Raw genomic sequence first — 21931 nt, 5'->3', positions numbered from 1 at the left:
TAACCGAAAGTCTGTTGTTGCCAGATCCGCTGTAACGAGCGTAGACTACTCTTTTAACGCCCCCTCCCCCACCCAAATGTGGTGCAATGGGGTTCGCCCCACTCAAGACAAAATCCTGCTAACGCCCATACCATGGGGTTAAAGATAAAAATGAATAAATCCAAAGCAATGACAAATAAGCATGCCAAAAGCACGCTGTGTAGCATATGTAACAAAACACTAGAACAAGTACAAGATCACTAACTTGGACAGGTTGTTTGTGTAGATCACAGCCACGAGAAAAAATCCGGCAAAGAATACGATTAGCTAGGGTGCTCTTGGCAAACACTCCCAAATATTGAAAAGTAAGCTAGCTCTATCACTGAAAAGAATATGGAACCAATGCGTCCTGCCCGTGATCACATGGAGCAGAAACCTGGTGCCTTACTAAACAACCTGAAAGCAAACTTAGCTCAGCTCAACAGGCTATGGAGTGAATGATGATAGGAGTAACATTAATAGAAACAAGCATCCTGGATCAGGGAACTTGAGTACTGAATATCACAGTTCAAGTAAAGAAAAAGAAATCGGCTTGAGCTGGCCACGTTAATGAATCGACAACCGCTGGACCACCAGAGTAACAGAGTGGATACCGAGAGACCAGTCTAGAAGGAAAAGGCCAAAAACCCAATGGAGGGATGAATTGAGGATATCTGGGGGCAAAAAATGGACTTGAGCAGCGCAAGACAGGAGCGGTTGGAGGTCATTGGGAGAAGCCTTAGTCCTGCAGCAGACCTGAGAACGCGGTTGATGATGATGATTTTCATATTCTACAAGCATTATTGTGTTTTCATGCTGCTTATGTATCCACTCCTAGAAGGGCATGGGTTGGGAATGCAGCATGTGAAAATGAATAAAAAACAAATTTTTCCCTTTTTTTGACAGCCAAAACTCACACAATGTTGCCAACATACCAGTTAAGGCACTTTCATTGTTACAAAGCATACACGAGGCTACTGTGTTCCAACCACCTACAGAACATGGAATGGCCCCATGTTTCTCCTAGTATTTGGACCGTTACCGATGGATTGCAACCCCACTCCTGGTTGACGGGTGTGGGTGAGAGGTGGCACGACATTATCAGTATGTGAAGAATCTTTGCTTAATGATTCAAAGAATGCGAGCCTCAAATACTTGCTCTTCCTCTAGCTTGTAGGTTACGCTCCCAGCCTCCTTCCTGAAATGCTCTCAACACTCAAATTCAAACAAAAAAAGCTCCAAAGGGAAATTTCGCTTTCAATTTACCCAGCTGTAAAGTTGTTGGTTCATTATTAACTATCTGCAGGTGCTTTAACATTTTTGTAAGCACAAATGCTGCTTGCTGACTAATGTGTGTCTCATATTTCTGAGCCAAGCAGGTAGTGCCCTCTAGTCATGTAAACTGCGGGGAGGCACAGCTTCTTTAACACTCTACAACACTTGCTTTCTTCCTGTGCGGCAGAACGTTTGCCTGGAGGTAAATGCCTACTGAAAACTTGCGCTGCCCTGACCTCACCCAAGATGTCCACAAATGCTCTGACATACGAGTTTTTATGAAAACTACTTTATCTGCACGATTGTAGCACACCTACAATTGCAACACACCAATAACTTTACGCAGAGAAATTTGAAGAAATAATTTGACGCCAATTCTACAATGCAGATGTAAAAGTCATTACACCATGTACCTTGGATAGGATATTTTAGATGCGACTGCATCTCATTCACTCGCCTTGTCTCTCCATACGGCGTTGTCCTTCCACACCCCTCCCCCTACACTATAAAAAAAAATAATAGTTAACGGTGCCCGGTTTCGATCCCACAACCCTGTGGGCAGAACACGATGTACATGGTGCTCTTCCCACTACGCCACAAAACGGAGACAGAATCAAATGCTACGAACGCGCTTTATATCCTTGAGTCATTCAAACTACGTCAAGATGCTACTGATAAAACGCATGATGGGGCAATGATTAACACTTGCAATAAAAGAAAAGAAGCTCCCACTTACAGCAGCAATGATGGAGTAAAGGTCATTGCGACAGCGAAGCCCCAAGCATACCACTTAGAGAGATTGACCAAGATTGGCCAATAAAACATAATAATAATCATAAACATAATAATCATACGCGTTCCCGACACGTTTCACGCGATTTCAGAATCAATCCAACGGAAACACCAAGTGAACCCCACGATGCGTCGCATCTACACAGGGTTGCCCTGGCGGGGAGGTGGGCACAATTTTTTTGATGAATGCAACTGTGGCAGCAAAACTACGCCGTGCTTCTTAAACTTGCTCATCCAGCTCTTGTTGGCATTAAAACTGAAGTAGGGAACACCGAAAGTGCCTGTGATTTCAAGTGCCTTGACCTTCATAATTTTAATGTGATGGGCTGTTGGTTCATTCGCTGCTAATTTATAAATTCCACCTGAAAACCTTGAATTTATCGATGCCTGTGCTCAGGGCTAGCGAAGCTTGGCATGAAAACATGATTCGGCTTTGTTCACGCCACTGTCAATTTTTCACTTCGTCTCCGGGACACCCAGTGTGAATGATGCTCTTCGGTACCCCTCACTGGCAGCAAGTGAAATTACCATGTGCTTGTTAGACAGTCAATTGTATTACCCCCTGAGAGCCATAACGACTGAAGCACGGTGCTAATTGCAGCAGCAGAATAATGTGCAACAGCTGGCTAACGTATGCCCATTGCGAAATTGGTGCACCATATTTTACTCACATTACCTTGATAGACTGCTTTGTATTAGATTGGGTTAATTTTGTAAACAGTTCATGGCTGTGGCAGTGCTGCTGGCTCAAAGCCGATTTCAGTGCTGAGCTCGATTGTAGCATGTATACTAATTTGAAGACTACTTCAAGCAATAAGAAAGGTGCAAATTACAATCGTGCTAATAGAGTTGAACCTCGATATAACAAACCTCGATTTAACGAAATCTGCAATATAACGAATTTTTTCAAGTTTTCTATCAAAATTTTGCAAAATGCATGTATTATCTCGATTTTACGAAGTAATTTCGTACGGCGCTTCCGATTTAACGAAGTCACGGCAAGAAAGCAGGAATGAAATTCCGGTCGAAGCATGTTTTATTTTGCCTATCAAAGCCTACATTGAAAACATTCAGTACTCGCATTAACTCTAACAGGCTCAAATTAAAGAAAAGCGGTGAAATATGCGGTTGACAACAATTAGAAGTGATGAAAGAAGCTGCTCAAACCACTAGCGGTCATGGACGGTTTAATAATACAGCTACCATTTTGACGTCTCCATCATTGCCTATGCTAGCGCCCTCTATGCTTAGGCCGCCGAAGCCTACTTCAAGCTTTTTTCTATGCGTCTTTGTTCACGGTGCTGCTGCTCTAGTTTGTGCTCGCTGATAACCATATTATTAGTTTGTTCATGCATCATTAAGTGAGTCTTGTAAGCAGCATGAGCACTCCAAGGGAAAGAAAAGTGTTCCGAACAAGAGACTGAGAAAGTGGCGGTGAGACCGACGGCCACCGAAGTGATGAATGCTATCGACGTTCTACAGAGGCATGCAGGCTCACGCGAATGTTTAATAAGAGCACGCCTTGTTAGCGCTGTCAGCACAGGAGTGTCACGTAAAGCCCACCCTTGTCAAGAAACGCCAGCGCTGCTTACACTAATTCACTACGGCTTGAACATCGAGTTTCTTTAGGGCTCATTAGGAATAAAAGTAAGAGCTTAATCGAATTTGGCCGGAAGATATTTAATGTAAGCTTTCCACTTTAGCGGGAGCATGTAAGCGCTGCTTCACACAATGAAGCGGTCCACGTGTACTCCGCTCAACTCGTAATCATGGCTTTATCTCGAGTGTCGTGGTTGCATCACACGCCCATATTGCAAAGCCTTTGTACATGAAAAAAGTCTTTCGAATGTTTCATAGCACCCTTCCGCTGTTGGCCCACCGCACCCCTCAATGCCGCGCCTAAGCCAACCACTGACTGGACGAAAAGAGGCGTAACTTCGAACCACCACCTCGCCGGGGTGAAGTTCACGGGGCATGGACGCGAGTTTAATTGACTAACAGCGGCGTTTAGTAGTGACCGAAATGAAAAAAAAAGAAAAAGTGGAACACTAGTCCGCTATCATATTTAATGAGGCGTTGCAGAAAAAGCACCGGTTTTTCGACGACACATGAACTATCGTCGGCTATCCGAATACCATTGAGTGTTACACAATTTTCGCGGCCAGTTTTAGTACAAATTTTGCTTTATGTGAAGAGGTAACTACATAGCAGTGGGTTTTCAAACCTCAATAACTGGTTAAATGAACTGTAAAATCAAAACCTCGATTTTACGAAATTCGCGATTGAACAAATTTTGTGCCCCCAAGTACGACTTCGTTATATCAAGGGTTAACTGTGCAACATTCACGACTGCGATTTAGCAAGCAAGATTATACGAATTTTAAATAATAAAGTAAGTAAAACCTTTCATTGCTTGTAATCTTGAGATGGAAACTTTACACAATGGCACAACTGCACCTCTAATTTTTTTGTAGCTACAACTACCACGCTTGTAATTTTCAATCAGAAGCCTGAAATCCTTGTGACATGTGCTCATGGGAAGACTGGGAATTTTACTGACACGTCGCTTCCAAAACCACATACTATCAGCGACATGCTTGGAACAATATTCCACACTTAAAAAATCTTTATGGCTTCTGGATACCGCCATGAACAGAGCATAACAAAAACTTTTTTTTTAACCGTGTTGCCCACCCCACACATTTCATGAAATGCCCATACAAAAAGAAAAAAAAATGGACACGTGTTTGCCCCTTTCGCTGCAAATGACAACAAAAGACGATAGTCAACCGGTGCCACTCCAAAGTAAATGCCCCTTTTCTCTTTCCTTCTCACCACTCATGCTGTTTCTCTCTCGTCTCGTTCTTCGCACGATAACACGCTAGGGGTTTGCAAAAGTCAATCTAAATTGACAGCATTCCACTGCTCCAAATCGGGTGCATCGATGCCAGCGATGCCGTATGGCAGAGACGCGCGAGAGTCGAGGCACCCTACTACAATGTTTATAGAACCACGTTGCCCTACTCCACGAGTGTTCACAGTGGGACGTGGAACCTATCTAGTGGAACTTTTTGTTGCTATTGCCATTTGATTTTAAATGCCGCCAGGAGCTATAGTAGTACGGGCAAGAGCAGGCAACTATTTTTAGCAGTTGATGTAGTATTTCATTAGCTATCACAAAAACCAAGGATCCGTGAATTTTTTAATTAAAGAAGACTGCAAATATTACTTTTGCATTAATTTTGTGCCTTACATTTCCCTAATGGTTTGTTCTTGTTCAACAATGTTGACAAGTATGAACATTGACACTGGACTTAGACGTTTAGATTTGGCTATGGGTATATCACACGATTTCGCAGCTTCTGTTTCACTTTGGTTGGGTGGCTGCAGAGTCACAGACACACAGACAGACCAAAATTTCCTCGTTTAGTTGCCAAGAAAGACTACCTTTAAAAACATCCACTCTAACCTGGAAAATCCTCTTCTGTTTGGGAGCTGGCACTGATGAGGAATGTCAGAGCACACTGCGCACCTGCAAAGAAAATTCAGTCCGTATTGCATTCAGATTTGCAGTCACACCAAACAAGGCAGCTACCTCTGGCACTGGTAGTAACGGCGGTTTGTGTCTGTTGGTGGCTGCAGAATACATCCCTGTTGGAAACAGCACACACAGACATTGCCACAACGCAGCTCTTGGGCGTCGAAGATGTTGATGTTCTGTCCGTTGTCGGTGTTGTGCCTCCTGGAGCAAAAAGAAAAAAAAACAACCCCACATAAATTTACACACACTAAAAGGAATGCCTGTGTGCCTATTGCCAGTTTCACATCCAGCGAATATTGACATACAGACCACTGACCACCAGACAGCCTTCTGCAAACACTGATAAAACACTGATAAACAAATCATCCAGATCAGTAGCAGATTACCATAAAGTTAGCGCAGTAAGCAATGAAAATGAGACATGTTGGAGCTCTTCAGCAGTTCTCCCACATCTTAAAAAGAACATGAAAACAACCAGCGAGAAATGATGCAGGACACGAGAAGAAAAACACAAACATGCTGCTGGCACTTCTTGTGTCCTGAGACTTTTTTTAGCTGGTTCTTGTTTGTACAGCATGAACAAACTTCCCCCCATTTTGCTCTCTTAAAAAAAGCACTGATCTTGACCACTCGATAACAGTTCGTGAGCCTGATGCAGGGGTGGAACAGGGTAGATGGGTTTGGGAGCAGTCCTGGAAGCACGCAAAATTGCCTTTTGTAGCAGGCTTGGAGCAGCCAGAAAGGCCATTTTGCAGGGGGCTGGCACAGGCTGCTGTGCCAGCCACCTGCCAATTAACTTTAATCTCTGCATCTACTATATCTGGCATTCTACCATGCAATAGAACCTACTGCAAACCAGGAACGCGGTTGTACTATATCTGGAAATTCACAATATGCAGAGCATAAACCTCACGTGCAATGTCGAAGGAGATCAGACAACAGGCCTTGCTTCGTGTCTGCTAGACGACATTGTTAAGCGAACTCACAGTGGCATTCCGTAAAACAAGGCGTTTGTGTGCCTTTTGTTTTATCGAACAGCAGTTTCTGTGCTTGCGAAGCAGAACATAGCTTTATCTTTGCCTGGCGTGTGGTTGCGATGTCAATGAATGTACACCATAGACTAAATAATGAGAGCATGTTAAAAGGCATAATTAATACTGAACTATCCTCCACACAAATGAAGCTAACCCCAAAGTTAACAGCCGAAAATCAGTAATTACCTCGCAAGAAAGGAGAACTGAATTAATAAACGAGGGCAAAGCGCCCAAGACCCTGACTTTTAAATACATGCAGCAGCATGTATTGTCAAAAATGTTCGACCAAATAGGTGAACTAAGAAAATGCCCATCAAAAATGGTCTAATAAATTGATTGATTGTAGGGTTTAACGCGACGACACAACGCAGGTGATGAGGCATGCTGTAGTGGAGGGCTCCGGACTAATTTTGACCACCTGTGGATCTTTATTGTTCCTCAAAATCTCGTACACATGGGAGTTTTTGCTTTTCGCCTCCATCAGAAAAGCGGGCCGCCACGGCCGGGAAGCGAACCCGCGTCCTCGTGCTCAGCAGCACAACGCCTTAGCCACTGCTGCAGATTGGTCAACTCAACTGAAGTTCACCCCCAATAAACTGCAACTTTGCATGCTAATACTACTCTGTTTTCCATCTGTTTGCGATGTGACAAAAACATTTTACCCACTTTCAGCAATTTTCCAGTGGCCAGTGGCAGAGGCCAGCACTGACAATCAAAAACCGTGCAAATGCGATACAAATAGATCCAAAGTTAAGGCGCAGGAGGAGCATAGTGCCTGTGGCATGACAGCTAAGCAAAAGCCAGTTTCTATTGCCGCTCATAACCTTGATGAAACCGCAACCATAACCTTTACGAAACCGCAACCATAACCACATTGAAAACAAAAACAATGTTTCAGCCAAGTTTATGGGGAGTGAGCCTCAAGGCGGTCTATTTCCCGGATCAATTCGGGCTCTGCAGCGCTGGACGGCGCTGGTAAAAGAGTTTGGCACAATGGGGGTGTTTCGGGACAGGGTTTTGGAGGTAAACAAGTTTGGTGCTCAATGGCGCAGCTGTTCCACCCATGCTGACGCTATACCACTCACACAAACTTGGCTTCATGATAGTGTTTTTGACAACGAATTTGTGCCGCCAGCATTCTGAGCATACAGACGAGACCTGATTCGAGAGGCAGGGACATTGCCCTACTCAAAATGTAGCATCCCTCCAACTACGGATGAGCAGGCATTGAGTCTCTGCAGTGTAAACTGCCTTGCAATGGCCTGTGCCTAGTGATTGCAGTTGTTTACACGCCACAGGGGCTGCTCTGACAGTGTTAGAAAATCTTGGCATGACCAGCGCAGAGATAGCCAGCCCCAACATCGTTTCGGCTCTAACTGATTTTATTTCAAGCCAGCGTGAGAGCACGAGCCTGCGCTCGTGCGGAGCACCTGAATTCGTCGTCGTGGGATGGGGGCCCCTTGGTGCCATGCTTGCTACAACCTCAAGAAGCACATTACCTCTATAGACACTTTGCAAAAAGGCGGGCCACACTGAGCATTCAGCGGTGGCAACACTGGTGGTTAACGCGACGACTCCATGATAAAGGAAGCGTCGTGCAGGAACGCCGTTGTGGTTACACAGTTTGGCCAATTGCTTGACCAGTCTGCAGCATCATAAAGAGATATTTTTGTTGTTTTGTATACGCTGCTAGTGCTATTGTAGCATTATAAGGCACCAAGCACAAGCACTGCAGCGTACCTCATGGCAAATGGTATGGTTACATGCAGTGATGCTTTACTTTTTGTTCCGACACGATGATTTCAACGGACTGAATGTCAACCAACTGACTACCCCAACATGTCCCCTCCGCTTCACTACAGGCACGACTAGAGATGACTGCAGCCAAAGGGTGGCCGTCAGGGGGTCGACATGCACCCGTGCTGTTAATAGCATCCTCGATAAACACGCACCGGGGTTGCCCCCAAAACCGGCGCGGTGCACGGTGCCCAACGACGGTGCGCTCCGGCACGGTGCTTTGTTCGAGGACAAACTGAGCGGTTCTACCCGAGCGCCATCTCTTAAACGGACGGACAACCGATTTTTGTCACGCGGATGTTCTCTAGCTCATATGAAAGCCAGCGTTTTATATAGCCCAGTAACTACAAGCAATTTATAAACAAATTGGCGGAAATAATTTTAATTTGGCAGTAAACTTTCCAAAATCGGAAGGGTGGCGGTTCGTAGTGTCGAAAATTGACACTACAATATGTGTCCCTGTCACGTGACCTGCAAACCTAGCAGCTACTGTAACTGCTGAAACGTTTATTTACCTATTGAAAACCTTTTAACACAAGTATTTGTATAAGTTTCAATTGTATATGTATTTTTAAGCATTATTTTGAAAATTTTTATGACACGCCGCCCGCCGTCGCCGGGTTGCTCCTAGTGTGGCTAACTGAGCCCCCATGCCCAAATCAACGGCAGTGTTCAGTAAACAGACCCAGTGAATGAGTTTAGACGAGTCTGCCTGAGTCTGAGCATTTGTTCTGCCAAAATATTTGATTTCAGTTTCCAAATACGCCAACGACAGCTTAAAAAAAAAGGTCGCACCCGGGGAGAATCTAACTTCCGACCTCCACAACATGAAGCCAGGTTCTACCTATCGCCTATCCCAGTGGTTCTCAACCGTGACTGCCCCGGGGACCCCTTTTGGGCTTGCGAAAGTGATGGGGGACCCCACGATGGAGCATATGCTGTTTGGTGTCATAATGCCAAACAATTTCTACTTGCAGCTTACGTAGCCCACAGACTTATTCGATGCCCGCCTTTTATGGTTGATGCTAATGACGATGCGCACCATGTTAAACAATCTGGTCTTGAATCTAAAATTCTTTTAAACACCTATATGTTGCATCTTCTGTGTCTGCTTTTTTCCTTCTCATAGCTGGCGTGTCGTGCAAAAAGCAGATGTTAAAATAGAGCTACGCGGAGAAACTAAACGTACATGTAATGCGGCAAAGCCACCTTATTGCATTGCAAGAAAGTGCTGGCAAGATCGAGAAAAGAATGGCGGGAGTAAAAGCTTTGAGGTAGGCTTCGCGGACCCCGGGGGGTCCGCGGAACCCCATTTGAGAATCACTGGTCTATCCCAACAGATGGCGCATCCGTGCAAAATAGACTGTTGAATTAAAAAAAAAAAAAAGGACTAAGAATGCCTCTGATTCACACTTTTTGTAGCTGGGGACAAGTTTTTAAATATCGTTTTTCATATCGCATGCAGACAAAAGTATGTTGCCGCGCTACTGTATGTCTTGGTTGCCAGCATTATTTTTCGAGAGGACACATTCGGCTCGTAGATCTAAAAATTCCGATTTCAAAAGTTCTCGGACGCTATCAGCAAAACCGTTTCGGATTGAGGTGTTTGAAGTGATTCCCTTTCGTTTGGGACAGCGAACATATACTCGACAAAAATCGGTTGACTGTCCCTTTAAGCTGTGAAGCAACTCATCAAAACACCCGCCGCGGTGGCTCAGTGGCTAAGCCGTTGCGCTGCTGAGCACGAGGTCGCAAGTTCGATTCCCGGCCGCTTTTCTGATGGAGGTGAAAAGCAAAAACGCCCGTGTGTATGAGATTTCGGCGCACGTTAAAGATCCCCATGTGGTCAAAATTAATTTGGAGCCCTCCACTACGGCGCGCCTCATCGCCCGCGTTGCATCGGCGCGTTAAACCCTACAGCCCCAACCACATGGAGCGATTTTGCGAGCGACTTGGGGCGCGACGCGACTAGCGACGAACTACTTTTCGCCGCGCACCAAGTCGCTCATCGAATCACTCGGTTCTGGGTCGCCAGAAACAGTCACTCGCCTCCCGGAAGTGGCCTCAGCGACTAGCCAATAGGAGAGCCCCTACGTAAGCACGCAACCTCCGGTTTAAAGAGAACGGGGGGAAGATCCACGCAGACGACGTTTGCGGTGCAGCGGCAAAGAAAGCTTTGCGTGGCAAAGCTTGAGTACACGCTGAAGCAGAAGCAAGAAGGCTCCCGCTCACACTGGGTGAGACCCGTGTGGGAAAAACGACGTCAAGAAAGCGAATTCTTCACGGCGTTCATGTTGGAGCCGAGAAACGAGGCGCAGAAGGAAAAGCGTGCGCTATCGCTAACCCAAACCAGTTTTAGAGATGCAATGGAGTGCAAAAAGCAAGGTAGAAAGGCGTAATACTTTTTAGTCATGCTTTTTATGACAAATGAACAAAAAAAATGTTTGCAAACATCCAGCGTACCAAGCGCGTTACTATGCGCAGTGCGGAAACATTGAAATCGCCATCCTCAGTCGCATGCTCAGTCGCTCGAGCCGTCGCTGTCATGTGGTTGCCTCGGCGAGCGACTTCGGTTCGGCGACTGCGGATCCTAGTCGCGTCGCTCGTCGCGTCGCTGGAAAAATCGCTCCATGTGGTTAGCGCTTACAATCAATCAATCAATCAACTCATCAAAACGTTCACAAGTGGATAAAAAACAGCGTAATATGACACAGCGCCACTACAAAGTGATACTTGTGTGATATTTGTTGAAAGCTAATGATTATATGTACACGCAAGCCATATCCGTCACACATGCGCGACAACGTACTTCACCGCTTCCACTAAACAGCTGCCTTCAAGCTGCTTCCCATCTTCGTTGTGAGAGCCATAACGCAAGTGCCTGTTATGTTCAGACCTTCCGCCACAGCAAAGCATATAGGTCTTCGTGGTCTAGGTAACTTCGTGTAATTCAATCGAACGAAACGAATGCAAAGCTCCAAATGGCTGGCCATGCATTCAGCCTTCTTTGCAGTACACGAAGTTTGCGTCCTGAGTTTCAATCTCCGGCCCTTATTACGCCCGTTATGAGCCCGTCGCATCGCTGTCTGATTAATTCGCAAGCAATTCATGCTTGTCAGCAACAATATACAGCCCGTTCCGCCTTCACACGAGTGCATCGATGCTGCAATTCACTGTACCTATGCGCCGTCGCTGCAGCAGACGGCGACTCTCACGGTGCGCGACGGGGCAACGAAAAACTGCCCCGCGACGGTGCGCCCCAGTTTATCGAGGACAGATGGTGCGCACCGGTGCGGTTTATCGAGGATGAAAAGGCGCACCGGTGCGCACCGGTGCGGTTAATCGAGGATGCTATATTACTACCCCAACACGTCCCTCCGCCTTACTACAGGCACGACTGGAGATGACTGCGGTCGAAGGGTGGCCGTCAGGGGGGCGACACGCATGCATGCTGTTGACGAAGCCAGACGAGCTGCCAGAAGCAGTGCACACTGGACGCTCGATACGGGATCAGAGGATAGAGACAGACCGCAAGGACGGAGACTAGACAAATGCCGCCGGCGAAGGCAGACAGACCTTTTCAGCAGCAGCCGTGGCAGCCCAAGGAGGTGTTTCCGCAGAAGTGACGAGGTTCAAGGGCGTTTTGCACGCGCACACAACTTGACCGCGCGCGGTAAGGCCGCACTGGCGACAAAGCCCTACGTGCGGAGGGCACTAGCATGGGGTACTTTTCTCAACTCTGCCTTCCCGCGCTGACGACGTCCACACACGCATGATCGCCAGCACTAAAATACCGCACAGGGCCACGCGATGCTCAGTAGAACTACGCAGAACCATGCAGCGCAACGTTCCACACGAACACAAGGCAGTGGCAACTGGTGGCAATGTCCAACGCATGCTCCACCTAGTGAAAGTGAAACCTCCCATCGTTGATCTGTCCTGCATTGGAGGGCCGTCTGCGGCGCTCCGCGCGTATGTTCCAACTACGTAAAAAGGCTCTGATGTTCCAGTGCGACTTGTCGGGCTGTTTTTAACGTGAAGGAAGAAAACAGTTTTTAACTCGGGACGACACTAAGTAAGCATAGTCCTACTGCGTTGTACAATAGAGAAAGAAACACCAACGGTTGCACTTGCAAGCATAGACTTACTCACTAGCTTACCTCTTGAGAAACTCTTTCGTTGCAATTAAAGCCCCTAAGTAAGTTGCAATTAGAGTGTAGTTGCAACGCTTCCAAGTACTTCCTTTCTCGTACAGGGTGGATTAAAAGAAATACGAACAACGGAGCACACAGCCTCCGACGCATGCCGCACCGTTTGGTTGCGCTGTCAGTAAACGGCGCGCATGGGTAGTTCTTTGAGAGCGTTTGAGAGTGTGGCCTACTGTTAGTGGAAATGCTTGATAAAGAATGGACGCCCGGTCATTTATTTTGGGGCGTCTTCTTATGCTCTGTCGCCACTGAGCATACTGTTATCGACTACATTCGGGAGTCAAGCGCGCAGGAGGCTGATTGCAGCTAGCATGATGCCCTTCAACGATCACCCTGCTCAGTGGCGATGCAGCGTGAAAAGACACCTCCAAATAAACGACAGGGGTCGCTTCTTGATCAAGCATTTGACATAAATATAGGCCACTCTCAAACGCTCTCGAAGAAATGCGCATGCGCGCAGTTTACTGACTTCGCAGCTAGACGGTGCAGCAAGCGTCGGAGGCTGTGCGCTCCGTTGTTCGCATTTCACTATTGTGCAACGCAAGGGGCTCTACTTGCAACCACGGAGTTTATATGTTCACTTCTTGGCTTTACGAGTTAAAAAAAACTGTTTTCTTCCTTCACGTCAAAAACAGGCCGACAAGTGCCACTGGAACATCAGAGCGTTTTTACGTAGTTGGAACATACGCGCGTAGCGCCACAGGCGGCCCTCCAACGCAGGACAAAGCAAATATGGGAGGCATCACTACATGTAGCGTGCTTTGGACACTGCTCCTGCCTTTTGTCTCCCCGTTCTGTGCTTTTGTTGGGGTCAAGAGTTTGCGCTGCATGGTTCTGCGTAGTTCTACTGAGCATCGCGTGGCTATGTGCGGTATTTTAGTCCTGCCGATCATGCGTGTGTGAACGTCGTCAGCGCGGGAAGGCAGAGTTCAGAAAAGTACCCCATGCTAGTGTCCTGCGCACGCAGGGCTTTGTCACCCGTCGTGGCCTTACCGCGCCCGGACAAGTTGTGCGCGCCTGCCAAAACGGCGGGGGACCTCGTGATTTCTGTGGAAGCGCCTCCCTGGGCTGCAACGGCTGCTGCTGAAAAGGTCTGTCTGCCTTCGCTGGCGGTATTTGTAGCGTCTCCGCCGTTGCGCTTTCTCGCGAACCTTTTCCTGTATCTCAGTGTGGCCCGCCTTTTTTGCAAAGGGTCTATAGAGGTAATGTGCTTCTTAAGGCTGTAGCAAACACCGCAACAAGGCCCCGCCGTGCCACGACGACGAATTCAGGTGCTCGGCACGAGCGCAGGCTCGTGCTCTCACGCTGGCTTGAAATAAAATCAGAGCCCAAATGCTGTTGTGGCTGGCTATCTCTGCTCTGGTCATGCCAAGGCTTTCTAACACTGTCAGAGCAGCCCCTGTGGCGTGTAAACAACTGCAATCACTAGGCACAGGCCATCGCAAGGCAGTTTACACTGCAGAGACTCAATGCCTGCGGCATCCGTAATTGGAGGGATGCTACATTGTGAGTAGGGCAATGTCCCTGCCTCTGGAATCAGGTCTCGTCTGTATGCTCAGAATGCTGGCGGCACAAATTCGTTGTCAAAAACACTATCATGAAGCCAAGTTTGTGTGAGCGGTATAGCATCAGCAGGAGTGGAACAGCTGCGCCATTCAGCACCAAACTTGTTAACCTCCAAAACCCCGTGCCGAACCACCCCCATTGTGCCAAACTCATTTACCAGCGCCGTCCAGTGCCGCAGAGCCCAAATTGATCTGGGAAATAGACCGCCTTGAGGCCCACTCCCCATAAACTTGGCTGAAACAGTGTTTTTTATTTCAATGCGGTTTTGTAAAGGTTATGGTTGCGGTTTCATCAAGGTTATGAGCGGCAATAGAAACTGGCTTTTGCTTAGCTGTCATGCCACAGGCACTATGCTCCTCCTGCGCCTTAACTTTGGATCTATTTGTGTCGCATTTGCACGGTTTTTGATTGTCAGTGCTGGCCTCTGCCACTGGCCACTGGAAAATTGCTGAAAGTGGGTGAAATGTTTTTGTCACATCGCAAACAGATGGAAAACAGAGTAGTATTAGCATGAAAAGTTGCAGTTTATTGGGGGTGAACTTCAGTTGAGTTGACCAATCTGCAGCAGTGGCTAAGGCGTTGTGCTGCTGAGCACGAGGATGCGGGTTCGCTTCCCGGCCGTGGAGGCCCGCTTTTCTGATGGAGGGGAAAAGCAAAAACTCCCATGTGCACGAGATTTTGATGAACGTTAAAGATCTACAGATTGTCAAAGTAAGTCCGGAGCCTTCCACTACAGCATGCCTCATCACCTGCGTTGTGTCGTCGCGTTAAACCCTACAATGAATCAATTTAGTCGACCATTTTCGATTGGCATTTTCTTAGTTGACCTATTTGGTCGGCCATTTTTGACAATACATGCTGCTGCATGTATTTAAAAGTCAGGCTCTTGGACGCTTTGCCCTCGTTTATTAATTCAGTTCGCCTTTCTTGCGAGGTAATTACTGATTTTCGGCTGTTAACTTTGGGGTTAGCTTCATTTGTGTGGAGGATGGTTCAGTATTAACTATGCCTTTTAACATGCTCTGATTATTTAGTCTATGGTGTACATTCATTCACATCGCAACCACACGCCAGGCAAACATAAAGCTATGTTCTGCTTCGCAAGCACAGAAACTGCTGTTCGATAAAACAAAAGGCAAGCAAACGCCGTCTTTTATGGAATGCCACTGTGAGTTCGCTTAACAATGTCGTCTAGCAGACACGAAGCGAGGCCTGTTGTCTGATCTCCTTCGACATTGCACGTGAGGTTTATCTTGTGAACTTTGATAACGCGACGCACTCGCTGGGGCTTAAGTTAGATAACTCTGCATATTGTGAATTTCCAGATATAGTACAACCGCGTTCCTGGTTCGCAGTAGGTTCTAGTGCATGGTAGAATGCCAGATATAGTAGATACAGAGATTAAAGTTAATTGGCAGGGGGCTGGCACAACAGCCTGTGCCAGCCCCCTGCCAAATGGCCTTTCTGGCTGCTCCAAGCCAGCTACAAAAGGCAATTTTGCCTGCTTCCAGGACTGCTCCCAAACCCATCTACCCTGTTCCACCCCTGCATCAGGCTCACGAATTGTTATCGAGTGCTCAAGATCAGTGCTTTTTTTAAGAGAGCAAAATGGGGGAAGTTTGTTCATGCTGTACAGAAAAGAACCAGCTAAAAAAAGACTCAGGACACAAGAAGTACCAGCGGCATGTTTTTGTTTTTCTTCTCGTGTCCTGCATCATTTCTCGCTGGTTGTGTTCATGTTCTTTTTAAGATGTGGGAGAACTGCTGAAGAGCTCCGACATGTCTCATTTTCATTGCTTACTGCACTAACTTTATGGTAATCTGCTAGTGATCTGGATGATTTGTTTATCAGTGTTTGCAGAAGGCTGTCTTGTGGTCAGTGGTATGTCAATAATCGTTGGATGTGAAACTGGCAATAAGCTGACAGGCAATCTTTTTAGTGTGTGTAAATTTATGTGTTTTATTTGTCTCCAGGAGGCACAACACCGACAACGGGCAGAACATCAACATCTTCGACGCCCAAGAGCTGTGCTGTGGCAATGTCTGTGTATGCTGCTTCCAACAGGGATGTATTCTGCAGCCACAAAAAGACACAAACTGCCATTACTACCAGCGCTAAAGGTACCTGCCTTGTTTGGTGTGACTGCAAATCTGAATGCAATACGGACTGAATTTTCTTTGCAGATGCACAGTGCGCTCTGACGTTCTTCATCAGTGCCAGCTCCCAAACAGAAAAGGATTTTCCAGGTTAGAGTGGATGTTTTTAAAGAAGATAGTCTGTCTTGGGCTACCTAAACGCAGAAATTTTGGTCTGTCTGTCTGTGTTTGTGACTCTATGCAGCCACCCAACCAAAGTGAAACCGAAGCTGCGAAATCGTGTTGTATACCCATAGCCGAATCTAAATGTCTAAGTCCCATGTCAATGTTCATACTTGTCAACATTGTTGAACAAGAACAAACCATTAGGGAAATATGGCAGAAAATTAATGCAAAAGTAATATTTGCAGTGTTCTTTAATTAAAAAATTCACAGATCTTTGGTTTTTGTGATAGCTAATGAAATACTACATCAACTGCTAAAAATAGTTGCCTGCTCTTGCCTGTACTACTATAGCTCCTGGCGGCATTTAAAATCAAATGGCAATAGCAACAAAAAGTTCCACTAGATAGGTTCCACGTCCCACTGTGAACACTCGTGGAGTAGGGCAACGTGGTTCTATAAACATTGTAGTAGGGTGCCCCGATTCGCGTGCGTCTCTGCCATACGGCAGCACTGGCATCGATGCTCCCGATTGGAAGCAGTGGAACGCTGTCAATTTAGATTGACTTGTGCAAACCGCTAGCGTGTTATCGTGCAAAGAACGAGATGAGAGAGAAACAGCATGAAGGAAAGAGATGAGGGGCATTTACTTGGAAGTGGCGCCGGTTGACTATCGTCTTTTGTTGTCATTTGCAGCGAAATGGGCAGACACGCGTCCATTTTTTTTCTTTTTGTATGGGCATTGCATGAAATGTGTGGGGTGGGCAACACGGTTAAAAAAAAGTTTTTGTTATGCTCTGTTCATGGCGGTATCCAGAAGCCATGAAGATTTTTTAAGTGTGGAATATAAATTGTTCCAAACATGTCGCTGATAGTATGTGGTTTTGGAAGCGACGTGTCAGTAAAGATCCCAGTCTTCCCATGAGCACATGTCGCAAGGATTTCGGGCTTCTGATTGAAAATTACAAGCGTGGTAGTTGTAGCTACAAAATAATCAGCTGCAGTTGTGCCTTTGTGTAAAGTTTCCATCTCAAGGTTACAAGCAATGAAAGGTTTTACTTACTTTATTATTTCAAATTCGTATATTCTTGCTTGCTAAATCGCAGGCGTGAATGTTGTACAGTTAAACCTCGATATAATGAAGTCGTACTTGGGGGCACAAATTTTGTTAAATCGCGAATTTCGTAAAATCGAGGTTTTGATTTTGCAGTTCATTTAACCAGTTATTGAGGTTTCAAAACCCACTGCTATGTAGTTACCTCTTCACTTAAAGCAAAATGTGTACTAAAACTGGCCGCGAAAATTATGTAACACTCAATGCAATTCGGATAGCCGACGATAGTTCATGTGTCGTCAAAAAACCGCAACGCCTTTTTCTGCAACGCCTCATTAAATATGATAGCGGACTAGGGGTCCACTTTTCTTTCTTTTTTTTCATTTCGGTCACTACCGTATAAACCGGATTATAGGTCGACCCCCTACCTTGAGGTGGGAAAAGTTGACAAAATGAAAATAATTTGGCACCGAAGCGCACTCACAATGTCCATATTTATTTTCGACGCCCGTCCGTCACTGCCACTCACTATGCCTGCCGAAGTCACTCGTCCGAGCTCTCAGAGTCATCCGAGGATGACTGCTTTGCATTGTCATCTTCCATGCAATCAGGTGCGTCGCTGATGGAGCACTTCCTGAACGCTCGTGTTACCATGTCGTCGGGCAGCGACAGCCCAGAGAAGGAGACCCAGCTTGACGCGGTCGCAACCAGCCCGTATTGGTCTTTTTGTTGTCGCCGGCTATCCACTCATTGTACAGTTCGCAGAGCCGGTCCGCGCATGGCCTCCAGAGCGATCGTGTGCGAAGTTCCCGGAAGTTCCCGGACGAAGTCCGCCACTTTGTTCTCCAACTTAGGGTGCACCACTTGACGTCCATGGAACGATCGGTTTCGGGGCTTGCATGCGCATAGCTTAGCTTTCTGGCTCCGCCAGTACCGCACACTTTTCTCCGAAACGCCTAACTGGCGTTGCGCCGCCATATTCCCATTCTGCTCGGTGACTCGATGGCCGTCAGCTTAAACGCCGCGGTGAACTGGCGTCGATTGCCGCCACTCATCTCGGAACAGAGACGTACAGAAATGTACGCACGCAGGCACAATAGACGAGTAAAAGACGAAAAACTAGAGAAAAGCGAAATCAAATAAAGGCCTGATAGTGCGAGAGAGCAGTCCGACACGAATGGTGATGGCGACGGACTGCTCTTGCATATTGTTGCCAGGCAACGGTTTACATTCTGCCACTGACCGCTATACAAGATGAGAGGTGACTTTTGTTCGGATTTTTTGGAAAAAAACTCAACATATATTCCGGTTTATACGGTACTAAACGCCGCTGTTGGTCAATTGAACCCGTGTCCATGCCCCGTGAACTTCACCCCGGCGAGGTGCTGGTTCAAAGTTACGCCTCTTTTCGTCCAGTCAGTGGTAGGCTTAGGTGCGGCATTGAGGGGTGCGGCAGGCCAACAGCGGAAGGGTGCTATGAAACATTCGAAACACTTTTTTCATGTACAAAGGCCCTGCAGTATGGGCGTGTGATGCAACCACGACACTCGAGATAAAGCCATGATTACGAGTTGAGCGGAGTACATGCGGACCGCTTCATTGTTTGGAGCAGCGCTTACATGCTCCCGCTAAAGCGGAAAGCTTACACTAAAGTTCTTCCGGCCAAATTCGATTAAGCAATTACTTTTATTCCTAATGAGCCTTAAAGAAACTCGATGTTCAAGCCGTAGTGAAGAAGTGTAAGCAGTGCTTGGCGTTTCGTGACCAGGGTGGGCTTTACGTGACACTCGTATGCTGACAGCGCTAATACGGCATGCTCATTTTAACATTCGCGTGAGCCTGCATGCCTCTGCAGAACGTCGATAGCATTCATCACTTCGGTGGCCGTCGGTTTCACTGACACTTCCTCAGTTTCTTGTTCGGAACACTTTTATTTCCCTTGGAGTGCTCATGTTGCTTACAAGACTCACCTAATGATGCGTGAACAAAATATTAATATGGTTATCAGCGAGCACAAACGAGAACAGCAGCACCGTGAACAAGGACGCATAGAAAAAAGCTTGAAGTAGGCTTCGGCGGCCTAAGCATAGAGGGCGCTAGCATAGGCAACGATGGAGACGTCAAAATGGTAGAAGCATTATTAAACTGTCCATGACCGCTAGCGGTTTGAGCAGCTTCTTTCATCACTTCTAATTGTCAACCGCATATTTCACAGCTTTTCTTTTCTTTTAGCCTGTTAGAGTTAATGCGAGTACTGAATGTTTTCAATGTAGGCTCTGAGGGGCAAAATAAAACATGCCTCGACCGGAATTTCATTCTTGCTTTCTTGCCGTGACTTCGTTAAGTTCGGAAGCACCGCGCGAAATTACTTCGTAAAATCGAGATAATACATGCATTTTGCAAAATATTGATAGAAAACTTGACAAAATTCCTTACATCGCTAATTTCGTTAAATCCAGGTTCGTTATATCGAGGTTCAACTCTATTAGCACGATTGTAATTTGCACCTTTCTTATTGCTTGAAGTAGTCTTCAAATTAGTATGCATGCTACAATCGAGCTCAGCACTAAAATCGGCTATAAGAGCCAGCAGCACTGCCACAGCCATGAACTGTTTCCGAAATTAACCCAATCTAATACAAAGCAGTCTATCAAGGTAATGTACTCGAGTAAAATATGGTGCACCAATTTGTACTCGAGTAAAATATGGTGCACCAATTTCGCAATGGGAATACGTTAGCCAGCTGTTGCACATTATTCTGCTGCTACAATTAGCACCGTGCTTCAGTCGTTATGGCTCTCAAGGGGTGTATTACAATTGAGCGTCTAACAAGCACATGGTAGTTTCACTTTCTGCCAGTCAGGGGTACCGAAGAGCATCATTCACACTGGGTGTCCCGGAGACACGGTGAAAAATTGACAGTGGCATGTACAAAGCCGAATCATGTTTTCATGCCAAGCTTCGCTAGCCCTGAGCACAGACATCGATAAATTCAGATTTTCAGGTTGAATTTATAAATGAGCAGCGAATGAACCAACAGCCCGTCACATTAAAATTATGAAGGTCAAGGCACTTGAAATCACAGGCACTTTCAGTGTTCTCTACTTCAGTTTTAATGCCAACAATAGCTGGATGAGCAACTTTGAGAAGCACGGCGTAGTTTTGCTGCCACAGTTGCAGTCATCAAAAAAATTGCGCCCACCTCCCCGCGAGGGCAACCCTGTGTAGATGCGATGCATCGTGGGGTTCACTTTATGTTTCCGTTGGAATGATTCTGCAATCGCGTGAAACGTGTCGGGAACGCGTATGATTATTATGTTTTATGATTATTATGTTTTATTGGCCAATCTTGGTCAATCTCTCTAAGTGGTATACTTGGGGCTTCGCTGTCGTAACGACCTTTACGCCATCATTGTTGCTGTAAGTGGGAGCTTCTTTTCTTTTATTGCAAGTGTTAATCATTGCTCCATCATGCGTTGTATCAGTAGCATCTTGACGTAGTTTGAATGAGTCAAGGATATAAGGCACGTTCGTAGCATTTGATTCTTTCTCCGTTTTGTGGCGCAGTGGGAAGAGCACCATGTACCTCGCCTTCTGCCCACAGGGTCGTGGGATCGAAACCGGGCACCGCTAACTATTATTTTTTTTATAGTGTAGGGGGAGGGGTGTGGAAGGACAACGCCGTATGGAGAGACAAGGCGAGTGAATGAGATGCAGTCGCATCTAAAATATCCTATCCAAGGTACGTGGTGTTATGACTTTTACATCTACATGGTAGAATTGGCGTCAAATTATTTCTTCAAATTTGTCTGCGTAAACTTACCGGTGTGTTGCAATTGTAGGTGCGCTACAATCGTGCAGATAAAGTAGTTTTCATAAAAACTCGTATGTCAAAGCATGTGGAGATCTTGGGTGAGGTGAGGGCAGCGAAAGTTTTCAGTAGGCATTTACCTCCAGGCAAACGTCCTGCCACACAGGAAGAAAGCAGGTGTTGTAGAGTGTTAAAGAAGCTGTGCCTCCCCACAGTTTACATGACAACAGGGCACTACCTGCTTGGCTCAAAAATATCCGACACACATTAGTCAGCAAGCAACATTTGTGCTTACCGTATTTTCCGGTCTATAAGTCGCACCTTTGTATAAGTCGCACCCCCCTCAAAATGACAGTTTTTCCGAAAAAAACGTATATAAGTCGCACCGGTGTATGAGACGCACTTGTTAATTAGGTAAACTCACAGTGAATCAGATCGTTAGAAAGAGCGGCGAAAGTACATGGTTGCGGCGGCCGCCGCCTATCAACGCATCGCCCGGTGAGGAGGGCTAGACACGTGCATCTCCCGTCCAAAGTCTTGACAGAACAAAGTTCTCAAAAATGATTTATTGATACA

General features: G+C 46.4%; 2 protein-coding genes across 3 annotated transcripts in view; one reads left to right on the top strand and one right to left on the bottom strand.

The window, feature by feature from the left end:
* LOC144158522 (uncharacterized) overlaps positions 1 to 12351 on the bottom strand; it is a 38169-nt gene extending 25818 nt beyond the window's left edge. For both annotated transcript variants that reach the window (XM_077689428.1, XM_077689429.1), the window contains exons 1-3: positions 12034 to 12351; positions 5681 to 5827; positions 5555 to 5617 (exon numbers count right to left, since the gene is read on the bottom strand). In XM_077689428.1, coding sequence (XP_077545554.1) covers positions 5555 to 5617; positions 5681 to 5762 — 145 coding nt within the window. In that variant the 5' untranslated portion in view covers positions 5763 to 5827; positions 12034 to 12351. The remainder of the gene's footprint in view (positions 1 to 5554; positions 5618 to 5680; positions 5828 to 12033) is intronic.
* Positions 12352 to 13402: 1051 nt separating this feature from the next.
* LOC144158521 (uncharacterized) overlaps positions 13403 to 21931 on the top strand; it is a 33071-nt gene continuing 24542 nt past the window's right edge. The window contains exons 1-3 of the mRNA XM_077689427.1: positions 13403 to 13756; positions 16206 to 16352; positions 16416 to 16478. Of these exons, the coding sequence (XP_077545553.1) occupies positions 16271 to 16352; positions 16416 to 16478 (145 nt within the window). The 5' untranslated portion in view covers positions 13403 to 13756; positions 16206 to 16270. The remainder of the gene's footprint in view (positions 13757 to 16205; positions 16353 to 16415; positions 16479 to 21931) is intronic.

The sequence above is a fragment of the Haemaphysalis longicornis genome, unplaced genomic scaffold (assembly GCF_048455015.1).
Source record: "Haemaphysalis longicornis isolate Haplotype H1 unplaced genomic scaffold, Haemaphysalis longicornis Haplotype H1 scaffold_10, whole genome shotgun sequence".
Classification (NCBI taxonomy): Eukaryota; Metazoa; Arthropoda; class Arachnida; order Ixodida; family Ixodidae; genus Haemaphysalis; species Haemaphysalis longicornis.
The sequence above is the reverse complement of the archived record's forward strand: the minus strand, read 5'-3'. Positions and strand labels throughout refer to the sequence as shown.